The sequence below is a fragment of the Panthera leo genome, chromosome C2 (assembly GCF_018350215.1).
Source record: "Panthera leo isolate Ple1 chromosome C2, P.leo_Ple1_pat1.1, whole genome shotgun sequence".
In the NCBI taxonomy this organism is placed as follows: domain Eukaryota; kingdom Metazoa; phylum Chordata; class Mammalia; order Carnivora; family Felidae; genus Panthera; species Panthera leo.
Genome location: NC_056687.1, coordinates 140,133,290 through 140,152,891, shown reverse-complemented (window position 1 = coordinate 140,152,891; position 19,602 = coordinate 140,133,290). Strand labels below are relative to the sequence as shown.

General features: G+C 40.9%; 1 protein-coding gene and 1 long non-coding RNA gene across 5 annotated transcripts in view; one reads left to right on the top strand and one right to left on the bottom strand.

Annotated features, from left to right (window-relative positions):
* THRB (thyroid hormone receptor beta) overlaps positions 1 to 18,599 on the top strand; it is a 336,813-nt gene extending 318,214 nt beyond the window's left edge. For 3 of the 4 annotated variants that reach the window (XM_042903309.1, XM_042903311.1, XM_042903308.1), the window contains 2 exons: positions 6,129 to 6,387; positions 13,752 to 18,599. In XM_042903309.1, coding sequence (XP_042759243.1) covers positions 6,129 to 6,387; positions 13,752 to 13,993 — 501 coding nt within the window. In that variant the 3' untranslated portion in view covers positions 13,994 to 18,599. Of the gene's footprint in view, positions 1 to 6,128; positions 6,388 to 8,719; positions 8,815 to 13,751 lie in introns of those variants that run through there. The other variant, XM_042903310.1, reaches the window with a different exon arrangement.
* Positions 15,810 to 19,602, bottom strand: part of LOC122198609 — a 53,415-nt gene continuing 49,622 nt past the window's right edge. The window contains exon 3 of the long non-coding RNA XR_006193055.1: positions 15,810 to 15,930. This is a non-coding gene — a long non-coding RNA (uncharacterized LOC122198609). The remainder of the gene's footprint in view (positions 15,931 to 19,602) is intronic.

Sequence of the window (19,602 nt, the reverse complement as noted above, 5' to 3'; positions counted from 1 at the left end):
TCACATACATAAAGTGTTTGGATAGTGCCTGGTCCTAAGCATATCCATAAATTTTAGCTGTTAATGCTGCTGCTACTTCCTCTATCACATTACCATCCTGTCTCTAGCCTTCCTTTTTTAAATCAAGTGGAAAATTTTGCCCTTTGAAAACCCCCATCAGGTGCCAATCTATTGCTCTTCCCACCTCCAAGGGGACCCAGAGAGATATCAAATAGAGAAGTCCACATACTGCTGTGAGCCTCTGGGGTAAGCTACCCAAGTGATAAGTGAATCTAGCCTCACCTAGAAAGAAGCCGTCTCCTCGCCTGGAATGATTCCATCATGCCTTGGCTTCCAGCTCATTTGTGCCTTTGAGTTTGCAATAGTGGGAGCCCAGCTGGAGACCTCAGACACTGATGCGGATGCTTCTCATTGCCTATTTTGAGCCTCCACAAGAGCCATATCTAGAAGGACAGAGCAGTGGGCTTCAGGAGGCAGGTATCTGATCCCCAGACTTAGCTGAGGAAGAGTGCGTGCCTCCCTCTTCTCCCTCCCCTTTATCCCCCCACTGTGATGGGGCCAGGGTACCTGACATGCTGGCTGGTAGCCCTGCAGTGGGAGCTATTCATACTCAGAGGAGCTGGTGAGTCCTAGAGAAGGGATTTTGACTTGTGTCTGTATTGGTATGGAGCTTTCCATGTCTCTGACCATCTTTTTAAAAAATTACTTATTAAAGTTTGGAAGGTTACTAACAATAACATATTCAAGACATTGATTCATAATAACACCACTTAAAGATAAGCTGCTGACATTCTGGAGCCTATTTGAGTCTTTTTTCAGTTATGTGTGTGTGTGTGTGTGTGTGTGTGTGTGTGTGTGTGTGTACATGTACCCACATATATATGAAGTATGAAACATATTTATCTACCTTATTGTACTTCCTACTTATGAAACTATGTTTTTACTTTTTGTTAAAGAGTAAAAGGCACATATAAAGGTGCAGCCCAATGAATTTTCACATACTCAACACACCCATGTAATTAACACTGAAATAAAGAAACAGAACGTTATAGGGGCACCTAGGTGGCTCAGTCGGGTAAGCGTCCAACTTCAGCTCAGGTCATGATCTCACAGTTCATAAGTTCAAGCCCCGCATCGGGCTGTGTGCTCACAGCTCAGAGCCTGGAGCCTGCTTCCGATTCTGTGTCTCCCTCTCTCTCTGCCCCTCCCCTGCTCGCACTCTGTGTCTCTCTCAAAAATAAATAAACATTAAAAAAAAGAAAAAAGAAAAAAAAAAAGAAAGAAAGAAATGTTGCCATCACCCTGTTAAACCAAACGTTTTACCCTCAGCCACAGAACACATCATTTGAGTGTTTTCTCACAGACGAAGTTTTAATGACCACAAACTAAAGAACAGATCTACAGAATTTAGGTCACCTGTTTTGACTGATCTTCAGCTCATTTCCCATTCTTCACTGATATAAACATTCTACAATAAGCATCCCGGTGCCTATGCCCCGCTCACTGCACTGTTTCCTAAGGGCAAATCTTAGAAGTAGAGTCTAAGGAGTAGGGTATATACACCTCTCAAGGCTTGTGATATGTGTTGCCAAATTGCTCTCAAGAAGGGTGTAGAGCTGTTCCAAGGCTGCTGGTTTCCTCTGACTCTGCGCGTCATCTTTCTTTTGGGTTCATGGGGTTGAGTTCGTTTTCCTTTCTTGGTCCTCTCTCTCTCTCTGGGCTGTGTCCTTTGTCCCCCATCCTAAGTGTGTGAAGAAAAACCCTATTGAGTATACTACCCCTACAACTCGAGCTAGCTTGTTAGTCACATGTTCCCTTTTGAATACCCACCAAAAATGTTTCTTAGAAAAATGTAAAACGGACGTACACCAACCATGGAGAGATATTTCAGTGAAAGAAGAAGGGGAAGAAGCCATCTCCACCACTAGTAACAAACACTTGTGTCCATGGCAAGAGTGAGGGGTCCACATGGAACTTTTCAAGCACAGCTGTGGCAAGCTTCTCCAAGTTCCCTCAGAAGCTTAATCCTGCCTCAAAGTCATGATTCCATCTCTCCTCCAACCCTGATTCTTGTAGTCTCCAAATTGCAAAAAAAAAAAAAAAGGTGGGGAGGGGTTACTTTAACAGCCGACACACATCTGTTTCTGGTGTTGGTGGCCTCCTGAGGACTTTTAGCCCTTTCTCATTCTCTTTAGAACCCCAAAGAAGGAAATGAACTGTGTGGGCCTGTTAGCTTCCTGTGGAGTGGGCTGGAGATCCCAGGTGGTCTGGAGAGCCAGAGCTTTCCTGCCAGAGGCATTTCGGTGCATGTGCTGTTCAAATTGTGCGCACAGTAATTCTGTGCTAAGATCCGTGCCAATCCACCAGCAAGGTTGGTGGACACCCAGGGCTTCAAAAGATCTAAAATCATTGCTGACAAAGCTGCCAAAACACACATTAAGAATCACTTCTGAGGGTCCTGCGTGGCTAAGTCTGTTAAACATCCGACTCTTGATTTTGGCCCAGGTCATGATCTCAGCGTTCGTGGAATCAAGCCCGGCACTGGGCTCTGAGTTGACAATATGGAGCCTGCTTGGGATTTTCTCTCCTCTCTCTCTGCCCCTCCCCTACTCACAATCTTTCTCTCTCTCTAAATAAATAAATAAACATAAAAAAGAAAAGAATTACTTCTGGGATGCAGGGCACGGACATCTTTGCAATCAGCCCGAGTGCTGCTTTCCTAAGGTGACAGAGAGTCTGTGGGAATGCCCCTGCAACTCTGCCTGCCATGCCCTCTTGCAGCTGCCTCTCAATGAAAGTATTGGGGCAGGTGACTGAGGTTATTTGCCCACATGTTGAAACAAATCTTACCATCATCCTACAAACCCTTCTTTTTTTTGAGAGAGAGAGAGAGCACGCAAGAGCACAAATAGGGAAGGGACAGAGGCAGACAGACAGACAGACAGAATCTTAAGCAGACTCCACGCCCAGCATAGAGCCCAACACAGGGCTCTCGATCTCACGACCCTGAGATCATGACCTAAGCCAAATTCAAGAGTCGGACACTTAACAGACTCAGCCACCCAGGCGCCCAACCTACAGACGTTTCTAAAAGGAAAAGGCATCTGGCCTAGTTTCTAAACCGTTGGTTGATTCTTAACAAATACTTATTCAACTTTTATTTAAATCTGAACCAATTAACAGGAAGTTATAAAAAGAAATCTACTTCATCTAGATTCAGACTTGGCTACAAAGACGCGGCCTGCCCAAGTTTGCATTCTTTATGGCAGATCAAAAAAATAAATGGTTTGATCTGATCAGCAATTTCTCTTTGCCATTCTATGCCAGTGGTTCTCAAGAGCGGGGTCCCTGAACCAGCAGCATGAGCATCCTCTGGGAGCTTGGAGAATGCAGAAACTCGGAGGGTGGAACCAGCAATGTATTTAACAAGCCCTCAGGTGACCCTGATGAAGCTGACATTACCTGTGGGCATTAAAGCCAGCCTGTGCCCACTTGGACCAATTCTCCATCTTAGTGGTGGAGGATCTATCCAAGCTCAGGGTTTCCCATTGCCTACCATGATCTTGGGCCAGGAATACAAATTAGAACCTAAATAAAAGTAAATCACAGTCATTTTTTTTTAATGAGTGGAAGGAGAGAATTCCCATGTATATATATTCCAGAACCAAATATGAAATGACTTTTATTCTGTAGAAAAAGCTAAGTAATTTGAAGTTAAATGGTAAGGTAGCTAGGCTGACTTAGCGAAAAATATGAAATGCCCAACATTTTAAATATAATTCAGTAGTATTACCTTCAGTTTTATGTAACAACCTAAATTGAACTAGTCAAGTGTTGCCAAGAGAATTGCCCCAAAAGAGTTTGTACCTGATTTAATGAAAAGATAAAAATTATGTGTGATTTACACATTCATTGCTTATGGTAGCTTAGTCATATCCCAAGTATTTCGAAAGAGTGTGTTCTCTTCTTTCTTTGCACTGGATTCTGAAAGATCTAGCTTCAAGCCCTAGCCTCACCCACAAAATACTCATGTGACCCCTTCGCATGTTACTCAACCTCTCAGTGCCTGGATTTCCACTTTTATGAATGAAATTGAAATTAGAATATTCACTTCACGGTATTGCTGTGACGATTAAATAAGATGACACCTGTCAATCTTAGCATGATGCCCAGTGCATCAAAAATATCCATTAACTAATAGCCTTTCAAGCTACTTTGATGGTGGCTTTTAATTCAACATTCTCTCCTGCCAGAAAGTAAAATTCTGATTTTTTGTTATTTTGCTAACAAAGTTCTTTTTCTTTTTAAGTTTGTTATAAATGCTATCACATCATCACAAATCCTAATTAACAAGACAACCAAATATGCTTAAAATGAGATTACAGAACTGGCAGGGAACTCCAGTGTGTGGAGTAACTCCAGTGCCTGAGGTACTGAGAATACAACCCTGGGAGCCATGAGGTCTGAATTCTAGTTCCACCTCTACCCCTAATTCACTGGGTGACTTTGGGCAAAACTTTTTTCTTTCAATATATGAAGTTTATTGTCAAAATGGTTTCCATACAACACCCAGTGCTCATCCCAAAAGGTGCCCTCCTCAATACCCATCACCCACCCTCCCCTCCCTCCAACCCCCCATCAGCCCTCAGTTTGTTCTCAGTTTTTAAGAGTCTCTTATGCTTTGTCTCTCTTCCACTCTAACCTCTTTTTTTTTTTCCTTCCCCTACCCCATGGGTTTCTGTTAAATTTCTCAGGATCCACATAAGAGTGAAACAATATGGTATCTGTCTTTCTCTGTATGGCTTATTTCACTTAGCATAACACTCTCTAGTTCCTTCCATGTTGCTACAAAGGGCCATATTTCATTCTTTCTCATTGCCACGTAGTACTCCATTGTGTATATAAACCACAATTTCTTTACCCATTCATCAGTTGATGGACATTTAGGCTCTTTCCATAATTTGGCTATTGTTGAGAGTGCTGCTATAAACATTGGGGTACAAGTGCCCCTATGCATCAATACTCCTGTATCCCTCGGGTAAATTCCTAGCAGTGCTATTGCTGGGTCATAGGGTAGGTCTATTTTTAATTTTCTGAGGAACCTCCACACTGTTTTCCAGAGTGGCTGCACCAATTTGCATTCCCACCAACGGTGCAAGAGGGTTCCCGTTTCTCCACATCCTCTCCAGCATCTATAGTCTCCTGATTTGCTCATTTTGGCCACTCTGACTGGCGTGAGGTGATATCTGAGTGTGGTTTTGATTTGTATTTCCCTGATGAGGAGCGACATTGAGCATCTTTTCGTGTGCCTGTTGGCCATCCGGATGTCTTCTTTAGAGAAGTGTCTATTCATGTCTTCTGCCCATTTCTTCACTGGGTTACTTGTTTTTTGGGTGTGGAGTTTGGTGAGCTCTTTATAGATTTTGGATACTAGCCCTTTGTCCGATATGTCATTTGCAAATATCTTTTCCCATTCCGTTGGTTGCCTTTTAGTTTTGTTGGTTGCTTCCTTTGCTGTGCAGAAGCTTTTTATCTTCATGAGGTCCCATTAGTTCATTTTTGCTTTTAATTCCCTTGCCTTTGGGGATGTGTCAAGTAAGAAATTGGGCAAAGCTTTTACATCTCTGGGCCTCAGGGGTAACATGCATCTATAAGCAACCTTTTCCTTTTGTGCATTTTGAGAGACCTACAAGGAGCAAACTTGCTTCAAAAATCAAATCCAGCTAAAGAGTAGAGTCTGCTGTTGGCTTGTTAGAACTATGAGAAAATTAGGTAAGTTTAACATAAACCGTGTTCTCAAGCAGTTATCAATTGGTGTTACGATACAAACCTCCAGAGTAAGGGATTATGAGCACAATCTCACACATGACCGTAATCCCAGTTAGAGATCTATATCCATCACAAAAGAAATGCAAACTACTGAGGTTAAAGTTGGTGACCAATTTGGAGTGTGAAGAATGGTTGTTGAAAGTCTGCAGCCAAGTAGGAAGGGAAAAGCCATAGCCTCAAAGAGTGCAGGAGCGACATTGATCGCAGGATGTTGTCCCTGTTGCTATTAAAATACTGCATGTTATTCCTTACTGACATTTGTGCACTTGTTCTTGCTGACGTGGGCTGGTTTTTTTCAGCTGCCATGTGAAGACCAGATAATCCTCCTCAAAGGCTGCTGCATGGAGATCATGTCCCTTCGCGCTGCTGTGCGCTATGACCCAGAAAGTGAGACTTTAACCTTGAATGGGGAAATGGCAGTGACGCGGGGCCAGCTGAAGAATGGGGGTCTTGGGGTGGTGTCGGACGCCATCTTTGACCTGGGCATGTCACTGTCTTCTTTCAACCTGGATGACACAGAAGTAGCTCTCCTTCAGGCTGTCCTCCTGATGTCTTCAGGTGAGTACTCCCAGACTCATTATTGGGCAACAAAAGAGCTTTTGCTTATCTGGTGCTAATTCAAATCACTTGATGAGTTTCCAGTCCATCCCCCCCCCCCCCCCCCCCCCCCCCCCCCCCGTCCCCACCGCTGCTTTAGCTGCAAAATCATAGCTTATTCTCTTTCAGCAATTAGGGATTTGCCAACGAACTGGGAACTGAAGGAGGGTGTCAGGTATCTGATGCTTCCTGCAATCTCCCAGCGTAGTAGAAGGACCCGAATGAGTCCTTTTAAAGACTCTATGAGATGATCCACCTTCAACAGACACTACCCAGCCTGACCTATGGTAGTTGGCCAACTCTGCCTCCTTCTGGTTTATTACACAGGGCATGGGTATGAGTGACTACACCATTCTGTATTAAGTTCTGGTTGAGGAAAATTTGTTTATGGCTTAGCTACAGCTTAAGTTTATTGCTATATAGCATATTACCCGAAAATTTAGTGGCTTAAAGCATCCAAGATGGCAGAGTTTGGGGCTGAGACATCAAACACAGCTGTAGGCCTCCATGCATCCTCTCCACTGGCAGGCTAGCTGAACTCCTACATGGCTAGAGGATTCCAAGGAGAGCTCCAAGCACACGAAAGCAGAAACTGCAGACGTCTTAAGTCCCAGGTTTAAGTCATATAGCATCACTTCTGCCGCATTCTGTTGGTCCAAACAAGGCCCAGCACCAGTCCAGAGTCAAGAGCCCACCTCTAGATGGGAGGAACAGCAAAGAATCTACAACCAGCTCTAACCTGCCTAGAGCTCATGATCAAGGCCTCAGACTCCTTCCACAAAGAGTAGATGATAATGCTGAGACTTTTTTTTTTCTTCAGAGATCATGTCATAATAAATAAGAAATGCAAAATACAGCAAACTCTTCAAAGGAAGCTAGTCTTTAAATAGAAGGTAGTTTCAGAGGCACCCTGTGCATTTTCAGAGCATCCTCAGTTAAGCTGAGGGTCACTGCACGACAGCTGTCAGCTTAACTTATCCATATCTCCCTCTGGACTGTTTATTTCTTGAAGACAGAAATATGTCTAATTACAATTAGGCCAGTGTTCAGTAGAATTTGAAAAATGTTTATGGGATAAATGACTAAATAGATGGGTAAATTATCAGTCACAAGTACCATGAGAACCCTTTATAGAGTCCATGCTTCCTAGTTAACTCAGTAGAATTCCTTTTTTCTTTTTTGAAGCTTATCTTGAAATTTATTTGCTACAAGAAAATTTAGGTATGGCAGACTTTTTTTAAAAAAATCTTTTTATTATGGAAAATCTCAAACATAAACATAAGTATATCATAGCATAATGGGGGCACCTGGGTGGCTTAAGCCAGTAGGTTAAGCATCCAACTCTTGACTTTGGCTCCAGTCATGATCTCACAGTTCATTGTGAGGCCCCGCATCAGGATTCCCAAGCCCCTCTTGGGATTCTCTGTCTCCTTCTCTCTCTGCCTCTCTCTCTCTCAAATAAATAAATAAACATTTAAAAAAAAAAAACAAGAAAAGAATAGCATAACGAACCCTGCTGTATGCTGTGGTGGACAAGCTCTAGGGTGCCCCCCATGACCCCCACCTTCTGATGTTTACACCCTTGTACAATCCCCTCCCACTGAGTGTGCACAGAACCTGTGACTTGCTTCAACAGAATACAATGAATTCACTGTCACCCCCATGCAATTCGGTTACATTATGTTATAAAAGATTCCCTCTGGCTAACAGGCTTGCCCTAGAGACTCTCCTTGCTGCCTAGATGAAGTAAGCTGCCATGCTGGGAAAGCTCACATGACAGGGACCTGCTTGTGGCCTCTCGGAGCTGAGGGAAGTCTCTAGTCAACAGCCAGTGAGAAGCCCAGGCCCTTTGTCCTAAAGAAATAAAATGGATGGGGCACCTGGGTGTCTCAGTCAGTTAAGCATCCGACTCTTGATTTTGACTCATGATCTCGAGGTTTGTGAGTCGAGCCCCACACTGAGCTCCATACTGACAGTTCAGAGCCTGCTTGGGATTCTTTCTCTCTCCCTCTCTCTCTTTCCCTCCCCCACTTGCTCGCAGATGCTCCCTCTCTCTCTCTCTCTCTCCCTCTCTCTCTCAAAATAAATCAACAAAAAAAATTTTTTTAAAGAAAGAAAATGGGTAACCCCTTTCCTTTGGGTTTCAGTGTCCCTTACAATAAGGAAATTGAACTAAATAAGTGGGAATTATATTCTGGAGGGGGATTCAAGGTAATTGTTAGTGAAATTGTAGTGGTACAAAGAATTTTAAATAACATTGAGCCACATAGTGAGAAAGCTATTTCTTTTACAGTTTTCTTTCTAGTTATATCTCCTTCTAAATAAGGCAAGGAGAGAGATTCATTTTGGTGCCAGTCTATCCCGAATGCCTAACACTTACTGACCTCCCTGTATAACAGAGCGGATCTCAGTCTTCGGCAAGAATCTTTAGCTAAAGTTTAATAAAGGTGGGGCACCTCCACTGACAGCTCAAAACCTGGAGCCTGCTTCGGATTCTGTGTCTCCCTCTCTCTCTGCCCCTCCCCTGCTCATGCTCTGTCTCTCTCAAAAATAAATAAACATTACAAAAATAATTAATAAATAAGTTTAATAAAGGTTTCTGTCACACACTCTGTTTTTACGGCTATCTTCTAAGTACGGCAAATGGATTTTTATTTACTGAATAATATGTTTCCCCTGTAGTGAGTTAATTTTAACAGATTGTTAAACAAATAATCTCAGTAAAGTAAATAAAGGGAGTATTTGAGAAGGCAAAAATTGTGATACCAAACCCTGTCAAACACTTAACTGGGCGATTCTTCCCCATCCTCTGATTCTGATGATGCTGTCACTGCTGGAGAGCCACGTGACATACTTAAAAACCTTTTAAAAATCTTCTCCACCCTAATGGCCTGGGAACTTTTCATTAATACTGCCAACACCAGAAAAATATTACAAGACACATTCCAGTTGGCAAATGATAGCTACATATCTGTGCTCCACGGCTCCGGCCGTCCTCAGTATTGTCTTCTAAGCCCCATTGTTTTGTCTGGCATTACAATGACACAGTATCTTAGGGCTTTTCCACAAAGCCTTCTCCAAGAGCTGCTACCACTAAGTTCTTTGGTCCTGCAGTGATGAGCGGAGAGCTCAAATGGACATGATCCCAAGGACACAGCTTTGAGAAATTCTGTCTTAAAGAGTTAAAGACACTCTTTGACCTTTAAAATATTCCTTCAAGAACATGCTTAATACCACTTGAACATGATCAAAATGTCCATTCATCTTCTCTGTGTCAATTACATGACCACCTTATCTTTATCTCTTATCAAAGGACAGAATTTTAAGGCCACAAAACCCGGGTTATTTTTTTCCCTTTGAAGGAGTACATCCAGAGCAGTATTATGTTGCTTTTCTACTTGGATCAAAAGGTAAAGGATCCTGTGGAGAATTCTTCTGGCATACTCAAAGAAAGAGAGAAGACAGGGGTGAGAGAGAGAGAGAGAGAGAGAGAGAGAGAGAGAGGGATTGAGGAGATCCACAAAGCAGCATCATCATATACAAAAGACACAAAATAAAAATGCACAAATTGCATTTCAAGCCAAATAGGGGATTCCAAAAGCCCATGTATTTTGTTTAAACACAGAAGTGGATTGAGACACTAGTGCTGAGCCTTCCTTGCAGATTAACCAGAATCCTGTTTTGATTTTTACTAATACAAATACTTCAATAACTGGACACTTAAAGTGTGAACTTACTCGATCGGAGCCACAAAGAGAAAACTGGAAAGAACTGGGCAGCAGGGCGGTAGGGCTCCCTGGAGCTATATGAGGAATCCATCCTGGTTTATAAATTATTTTTTAACATTTTTTATTGAGTTATAATTGACATACAACATTGTACTAGTTTCAGATGTACAACAGAATGATTTGATCTTTGTATACATTGCCAAATGATCACAATAAGTCTGGATAACATCTGTCCCCATATATGGTTACAAAATTTTTTCTACTGTGGAAGGCTTTTTTTTTAATAGTTTTTTTTAAGATTATTTATTTATTTTGAGAGAGAGGGAGTGTGTGTGAGCAGGAAAGGGGCAGAGATAGAGGAAGAGAAAGAATAGCAAGTAGGCTCCATACCAACAGCACAGGGCCCAACATGGGGCTCGATCCCATGAACTGTGAGATCATGACCTGAGCCAAAGTCAATAGTTGGACACTCAACTGACTGAACTATTCAGGCACCCCTCTCCTGTGATTAGGACTTTTAAGATCTACTCTCTAAGCAACTTTTAAGTATGCAATAGAGTATCATTAACTATAGTCATCATACTGTACATTACACTTCCATGACTTATAACTAGAAGTTTGTACGTTTAGACTCCCTTCACCCATTAAGCCCAGCCCAGCCCACACCCTCTGGCAACCTCCAATCTGTGCTGTTTCTACGAGCTTGGTTTTGTTTGTTTGTTTGTTTTTAGACTTCACATATAAGATGATACAGTATTTGTCTTTCTCTAACTTACTTCCCTTACCATAATGTCCTCAGGGTCCATCAATGTTGTTGCAAATGGCAAGATTTCATTCATTTTTTATGGCTGAATAGTATTCCATTAGATGTGAGATATAGATAGATAGATAGATAGATAGATAGATATAGCTATAGCTATATCTATGTCTATACCTATATCTATATCTATATCACATCTTTTATATCCATTTGTCCACCAATGGACACTTAGGTTCTTTCCATATCTTGGCTATTGTAAATAATGCTACAATGAACATGAGGTACATATATCTTTCCAAGTTCGTGCTTTGTTTTCTTTGGATAAATACCCAGTAGTGGAATTACTGGATCATATGGTAATTCTATTTTTAATTTTTTTTTTTTTTTTTGAGGAAACTCCATACTGTTGTCCAGACTGGCTGCACCAATTTGCTTTCCTAGCAACAGTGCACATTTGTTATCTCTCGTCTTTTTGATAAATGGCTATTCTAACAGGTGTGAAGTGATATCTCATTGAAATTTTGATTTGCATTTCCCTGATGATTAGTGATCTTGAACAACTTTAGATTTGCCTGTTGGCCATCTGTATGTCTTCTTCAGAAAAATGTCTCTTCAGATCCTCTGCCCAGTTTTTAATCAATTGTGGGGTTTTTTTGCTATTGAGTTGTAGGGGTTCTTTTTATATTTTGGATATTAACCCCTTATCATATATATGGTTTGAAAATACTTTCTCCCATTCCATAGGTTCCTTTTCATTTTGTTGATGGTTTCCTTTGCTCTGCAGGTTTTTCATTTGATGTAGTCCCACTTTATTTTTGCTTTTGTTGCCTTTGCTGTTGGAGTCAGATCCAAAAAAATCATCACCAAGACTAATGTAAAGCAGCTTACCATCTATGTTTTCCTCCAGGAATTTTATCATTTTAGGTCTTACATTCAAGTCTTTATTCTGTTTTGAGTTAATTTTTGTATACGGTGTAAGATAGGAGTCTAGTTTCATTCTTTTGCTTATGGCTATCTACTCTTCTTACTTACTTCTTACTCACTTACTAAAGAGACTATGCTTTCTTCACTGTGTATTCTTGGTTCCTTTGTCATAAATTAGTTGGCCATATATTAATGAGTGTATTTCTGGGCTATCTATTCCATTCCATTGAACTTTGTGTCTGTTTTTATACCAATACCATACTGTTTTGATTACTATAGCTTTGTAATATAGTTTGAAATCAGACAGCATGATGCCTCAAGCTTTGTTCTTTTTTCTCAACAATGCTTTGGTTTTTCTGGGTCTTTTGTGTCTCCATACAAATTTTAGGATTGTTTGTCCTATTTCTGTGAAATAGGAATTGAAAAATGGCATTGAAATTTTGATAGGGATTGCACTGAATCTATAGACAGCTTTGGGTAGTATGGACATTTTAACAATATTAATTATTCCAATCCATGCATACAGAATATCTTTCCATTTATTTGTGTCTCCTTCCATTTCTTTTATCGATGTCTTACAGTATTCACAGTATAGGTATTTTACTTCCCTGGTTAACTTTATTGCTATGTATTTCATTCTTTTTGACGCTATTGTAAATGGGATTGTGTTCCTTCATTTCTCTTCCTGATAATTCATTATTAGCTTATAGAAAGAAAACAGATTTTTGTGTATTGATCTTGTATCCTGCAACTTTACTGAATTTATTTATAATTCTAACAGTTTTTTGGTGAAGTCTTGGTTTTCTCTATATAATATCATGTCATCTGCAAATAGCGACAGTTTTACTTTTTCCTTTCCAGTTTGGATGCCTTTTATCTCTTTTTCTTGCTTACTTGTTCTGACTAGAACTTCCAATACCATGTGGAATATAGAGGTAAGGGTGGGAATCCTTGCTTGTTCCTGATCTTAGAGGAAAAGCTTTAAGCCTTTCACTGTTGAATATGATGTTAGCTGTGGGCTTGTCATACATGGCCTTTAGTATGTTAAGGTGCATTCCCTCTGTACCCACTTTTGTAACCTAAGTGTTTGTAGCCTGGATGTTCCCCAGTCATCTAGCCTTCTCATGACATCCCTTTATCTTTTGTGTGAAATTGCCTTGAGTCCCTTCCCCACATATTATGGAAGGCCAGCAGTCCTCCCAAGACTTGGGAAGATTTCTTGGTCATTACATGGTCATGGTCTCCTCTAGCTCCAACTTCCCAATGTAATTCTTCCTTACTCCGCACGGGGCAATGCTAGCTTCTTTTCTTTCCATTTAATTCCCCAAAACACCCCAACACAAGGCTGCTACAGGTAGCAGTTTTATTAACTGTATTAGAAAAGGGAAGGAGTGCTTCATTACAGGAGGTAAACAACTAAAATTGGAGATTGTACTTCTTTGTCTTCATGAGAATTTATTATCTGACACTCTTCCTTTGGCATTCAGGCCTCCTGCAATGTTTCCAATCTCTTCTCACATCTCCCCTTCTCTGCATGTCCATGCTTGTCTTCCCCTCTCTGCCAGGAAGTCAGTGGAAACTCAAAATCTTTCCCTTATTATGCACAATATTTCAACTCTGTAGGTGAGGCTTCTCCTATGAGGGAGGCATAGCCATTTCCAACCAAGGAGGTGATGTGGCTAACCCAGAGATATTTATCTGAACAAAGCATCGACTCCTTTTATGTAAATTATGACACTTCCCTGGTACCATTGGTTCTTAATGCCCCAGAGTTCATGTTATATCCATGCTCATTCCGAGGAGTTGATAGGTCCCCAGATCTGTCCCCCTCACACTAAAGGGCTTGAAATGGACAAAGCAAACCTTCTCCTTTCCATTTCTGAATTAACATCCATCTTCTTGCTTCCCCTCAGACCGCCCAGGGCTCGCCTGTGTTGAAAGAATAGAAAAATACCAAGATAGTTTCCTGCTGGCCTTTGAACACTATATCAATTACCGAAAACATCATGTGACACACTTTTGGCCAAAGCTCCTGATGAAGGTGACAGACCTGAGGATGATTGGAGCCTGCCATGCCAGCCGCTTCCTGCACATGAAGGTGGAATGCCCCACGGAACTCTTTCCCCCATTGTTCTTGGAAGTGTTCGAGGATTAGACTGACTGACTTCATTCTCATAATTCCTACAGCACTACTGGGTGTCATTTCATTCCATTGCCTAGCTCTTTTTTGTTTGTTCCTTTGTTTCTTTGTGTTGGGAGAGACTGGGGGTAAAGGGAGGTAGTCCTTAGCATAGACATGGATGAAATTGCCCCTTGAATGCGGGTACTTGTAACTATTGCATTTTGTTCTCCAGTCCTTTGATGTGAATGCTTTGAAGGTTTTACAGTTGTGGAGGTGGGGTGGGGACAATCATTAATTCACCAGCACCAAGCCATCACCAGCTCCCATCTGTCCCTGGTCAGAGACTCAAGCAAGCAAAATGGCGTGGCAGAAGACTAATGAAGCCTTAAAACCAAGATAATATGGTCATCTTGATCCAGCCCTGATTTTTGCAGGGCTCAAATTAGCACGGCACAGACCAACTTTGGTTAGATGTGGCTTTCAGCTTTCTAGGGAAAGATCTGAACTTATTTTTATCTATTCAAGAGCACGCTGTTTTCCTCACCCTTCATTCTCTCCTGGCAGCATAACGTGGAATGTATAGGAATATTTGTTCCTGAAAAATCAGCTGTCCTTTCACTATAATTTTTATAATCCTATGATTTAATTCAAGTTATACAAGGGTGTGACTCAAAGATATGCAGGTATTTGACTGACTGAGGCCAACAAGGGAAACGATTTTCCTCAGTGAGCCCAAAGAAATTAGAAAACTTTACTTAACTAATGTCAGTGACTCAACAGTTTCCAAAAATTCACATAGTCTTACCTCATAGTAAGGAAGGCTTCTTTACAGTTTAGGCTCAGAGAAAATTTCCACAGAAATCAAACCTATTTACAGAGTGTTGTCACTTTTCAATGACATCTGATCTGTCATCTCCCAAACTCCTGAAGTTATTTAATCCTGATTGCATCTTTGCTGAGCTGACAACAGATTTCCCTACGGATTAAATCTTCTAATCAAGGAGAGATAACAAGCTGAATTTTGAGCCTTGTTCTGGAGGAATTCTGAGGCAAGATTAGTGTCGTACATTCTGAGTTGAAGGAAGTGCAGTGTTCTGAGAGTCTCTTCGTGTACTGATGGTTCCTTTTGGTCTTAGATCCTCAAGCTCTTTGCTCTACACACAAATGTTTCCAAGTCCCCTTTTCCCTCTCTCAGGCTTGACTATCACTGATCAAAGCCTGGTCTGGACACCGACCCACTCTGCCTCTCTTACAGCATTGCCCTGACAGATATCTCATAGAAAATACCTGCAGCCCACATACACGAACCTCACTCACCTTCCCTACCTAGCCCTCCTCCCTGATGACAAATGCTGGAGTAGGTTGTGCCCAGAAAACCCATGGTGATCCCTGATCATTTCAACTTCAAAAAATGGGCAAAGAATGTACCCAGGCAACTGAATGTATCTTGTTCTTCACTGGCATAGTAGACACAAACTATTCCTTCACCTGCCTTGAACTGCCTTATCCTGGAAATATTGGGGAAAATAAGCCATATCAGTGAGATTTACCTAAAAAAACAAAGGAATGCAAGTCACTGTGAAAACCAAGTGGACTAATTCTTTTTTAACTTGCCCAGAAGTCAGGACACCTGAGTTCTAGTTTGTGCTCTGTCAAACTGGTGGTTTTGTAACCTTGGGTCTTGGTTTTCTCAGCTGAGAGAAAGTCATGAACTTTAAAATCCTTCCCATCCTTACTAGTGTACTGATTTCTGGGGGGAAAATCTATTCCTTTTTGATGGTTTCTTTCATAATTCAAATTTTTAGCTTTATTAGAAATTATGGCCCTTTAACAGTTAGGGAATGCATATTTGGTATTGAGTCAAAATACAAATTTGACATACTACTCATCAAGTATGTAGAGAAAAGCCGGATGGCCTTGGAAAAAGGAGAGGAGCAGCACTGAAAAACCTTAGTGTGACTGGGAATAATCTGGAAGGAAAAATATATGTTTAATGTGTGAAAGCTACTGGCTTCCCAGGAAGAGGAAACAAGACTATCACTATGGAACTAGCTAAGCAAAGAAAGGAAGTAGGGGAGGATAAAGTTTGTCTTTATCTACAGACTGTTTTGTTTTGTTTTGTTTTGTTTTCTCTAAGCCAGTCGCTAGCCAGCCTCCCGAAGCCCTTGCTTTGTTAGCAATTCAGCTCCCTCTGTTGACTCTCCTTGGAGAAGTACTCTTTGAAACACTGCTGAATCACCTTCTATGCTCCAGGGTAACTCTGAGAAGCTCTGTGGTGAGGGGCAAGTTTTCTCTCAGAAGGGAATGGGAGGAAGGCAAATAGGAAGGGTACTGGAGGGTTCACAGACCCCTTGGGCATCAAGCCCTCTGGGGACAGCTTCCTCAATTTGTTTGACAGAGATTCTGAAGTATATGAGATACACCCAGACTCAAATACAAGTACAGAGCCAGATCTAAGGCTAAATCTGAATGCTTTGGGGATTAACCATGGCTGGGCATTGGCCAAATGGGACAGTGTATCTACAGTAATCCAGCTAGCTCCAAGTAAATTTATGTTTGATCCTCAGTTCCTAAAATGATTGCCTTAAAAAGGCAAACTACTGATTTGAAACTCTTGTTGAAGGCTGAATACTTTGTGTTGAGCAGGACGCTCCTTAAAGTACTTCAGTTTGAAGGGAAAGGCTGTAAGGACTCTAAGGATCATGACCCTGGGGTCAAAATGATTCATTTCTTCTGTAACTGGTTGAGGTACTTAGTGCATCTCAAGACTCCATCTCATAAAACTCAATCAGGAGGGATTTACTCTGGATTTTTTTTTAAACATTTTTTCTTATATTGTCCGGGCTTTCAAATCAAGTGTGAACCTGATTGAAACCCCTCACGGAGGGGAGACATCCCAGTGAAGGAGAACACATCTGTATAACTGGGATTCTTATTTATGAATCATTTAATTTCGGGGGATGAGTGGTGTGGGGTGTGTGTGTGGGTGGGTGGTCGTGTGTGTGTGTTTGTAATCCTCAAGTGTACTTTACTCTTCAATTTAGATGTGCAGTATTTCCAGAAATAGTGAAAAAAAAAAATAAGATCTTTTCTTCTTTATGATTCTGCTGAACACACTACGTGCTGCCTCAGAGCTTTTTCTAGTCAAATGAGCCTCGGTCCTCAATGACGTGCTTGCCGTGTTGATGCCTCAGCCCAGTGATACCCCCCTTCACCCGTGCCCTACACGACACCTCTTCCGTTGGCAGTGCGGTCGTCAGTCATCGGAGTGGACCGCCAGGCTCGGCTCTGCTCCAGCAACGCCATTCTCAATTGCTCTTCTGTGGACAGGTGCCTAAGTCTTGGCCCCTCCACCACACTAAGCCCCCAACAGACTCAGCCTCCATGGAACTGCTGAGCACCCTCAAAGCATGTCATTGTCAGTGATACACTTTTCTTCTATGGAACTCTAACCTATTCGTGTCATATTGACCTTCTGATGCATGAGTCATAAATTATGAAATCGGTCTTATGGTTTTTGAAATGTAGCCAGCGTTTGTAAGGCTAAACCTTTTTCACAAACGGAATTTAAGTGAATAACCAAGCCGCAGTTATTCTCCAGAAGGAGAGTGCTTACAGACATTTGAATCTCTTTGCCCTTTCCAACAGCTACGGCATCAGGTTCTAAAATAAGCTTGTAATTTTTCCTGTTATTTTAATAATATGGAAATATTAGCATAGTGTTTCTTTTGATAGTGATAGACTATAATCCATATTTAAATTTTATAGAGAAGAAATTTTATTGTACTGTGATGTAGATATTTATTATCCAGGTAAGGATTTGCCCGGTGTGTATTTTTTACAATTGAAACATTTTACTTTAATCTTTAAAAAAAAAAAAAAAAAAACATTAAAAACACACACACAAAAAAAAAACCAGACTAGGGGGAAAAAAGGTTTGGCCTTATCACAGAATTTTTACTGTGCTGTATAAATGTTTGCAAACGCAAAAAGTGTGCATTTCTAGTGTGTTTCCACATTAATTAATGCCGCCTTCAAGAGCAATATCGTGCAGGTAAAACGCTGTTTGTGGCTTTCTGTTGCACAGTTAAAGCTGACCCACCTTATGCACAAGACAATCAAATATAAATCTGTCCTCCTCAGGATGCAGACAATACTCATGTAAATTACGGAGCACAAAGTAAGACAAAAGACACTTTATTTAATTACACAGGTATTATTGATATAAAAGATGTAAGGGCATAAATGAACTGACATTACTCCTTTATTTTGGTTCTTCCTAATTAACTTGGCATTTTTCATTTGGTTACACGGCCAAGTTATTTCTCTATGCTTTCTCCAGAGAAAACACATTTCCTGCCCCCCCCCATAATGTTTTCATGCCCTGAGAATCAGAAAAATGCTACAGAATAGGAAAAGATTTACAGTCATTGGAAGATAATGTGTTTTGCAAACAGTGTTAAGTGATATTGCTAGGTTGGTAATATTTTTTTCAGCCTAAAACTCTGTTAAAATCTGTGATCAAAATGTTTTAAACTATCCAAAAAGAAAATTTGTATATTTGGGAAAAATGAATTTTTACATAGCTTTTGTATGCAGATATTAAATTGTAATTATGAATATAGTGGGCATAGATAAACTCATAAGCTTCAATTCTAAAAAAGAAAAAAAGAAAAAGCTTACAACGATATACGTGCCTGTCTCTTTCTTTAAATATTATTTTCTAAATAGACACAGGGTTGCCTGCTCTTCTCACCTCAGCTGCTTCCAAAGGGAGGAAAACAGGGATATAAGGGCATTTACTTCATAAACACCTACTAGAAAAAACAGATTTCCTTGGGAGGAGGGCATGGAGGTAGGAGGGAGAAGATGGGGGAGTGCCTTTTCTGAAGGGGCCACAAAGATGCTGTAAGGAGGGAAGAAATAAATTTTTGCAGCTCAAGGACTATATTCATCTTACCTCAAAATGTTCCAAAATATTATTAATGGAATTATACTAATCTCAGCTATCAACATAGGTCTCTCTCCCCATTACTCTGAACACATGTTAATTAGGACTATTTCTATGATGAGTAACAAAAAGCTAAATCAAACTGACTTAAGCATAAATGGAATTTATTTACTGTATCTGAAAACTTCAGGCTTCAGGCATGGCTGGATCTGAGTGCTCAATCAGTATTGTCAGGAGATACCCCTTTTCGTATCTCTGTGTAGATTTTCCTCTATAGAAATATCCCCCATGTAGATTTCCTGCTCACACAGACTTTTATCTTATGGTGGCCTGCATTACCTCCAAGATTAGCCATAAATCTTCAAACCAACAGAAATAGTGTTTCTTTTCCCAGCAGTTCCAGTAAAAATCCTGAGCCTGACCCTCATTGTCCCAAATCCAATCAAATGCCGTTCCTGAGCCAATCACTGTGCTCAGGAGGACATATATGCTAATTAGCTTTGTCCTCTAAAATCCTGGAAGTGGGTGGGGGAAAAGATAATCAGTCCTGTCTACACTTTGGACTGACAGCTGGGTCAAGGATGATGCCTCAAAGAAAATTCTGTCTTGCTACTATAAAAAGTGGGAAGGAACAGCAAGGAAGCAAAAGCAGCAAAATGTTCACACCAATAGTTAAGACTTAAAGTACATC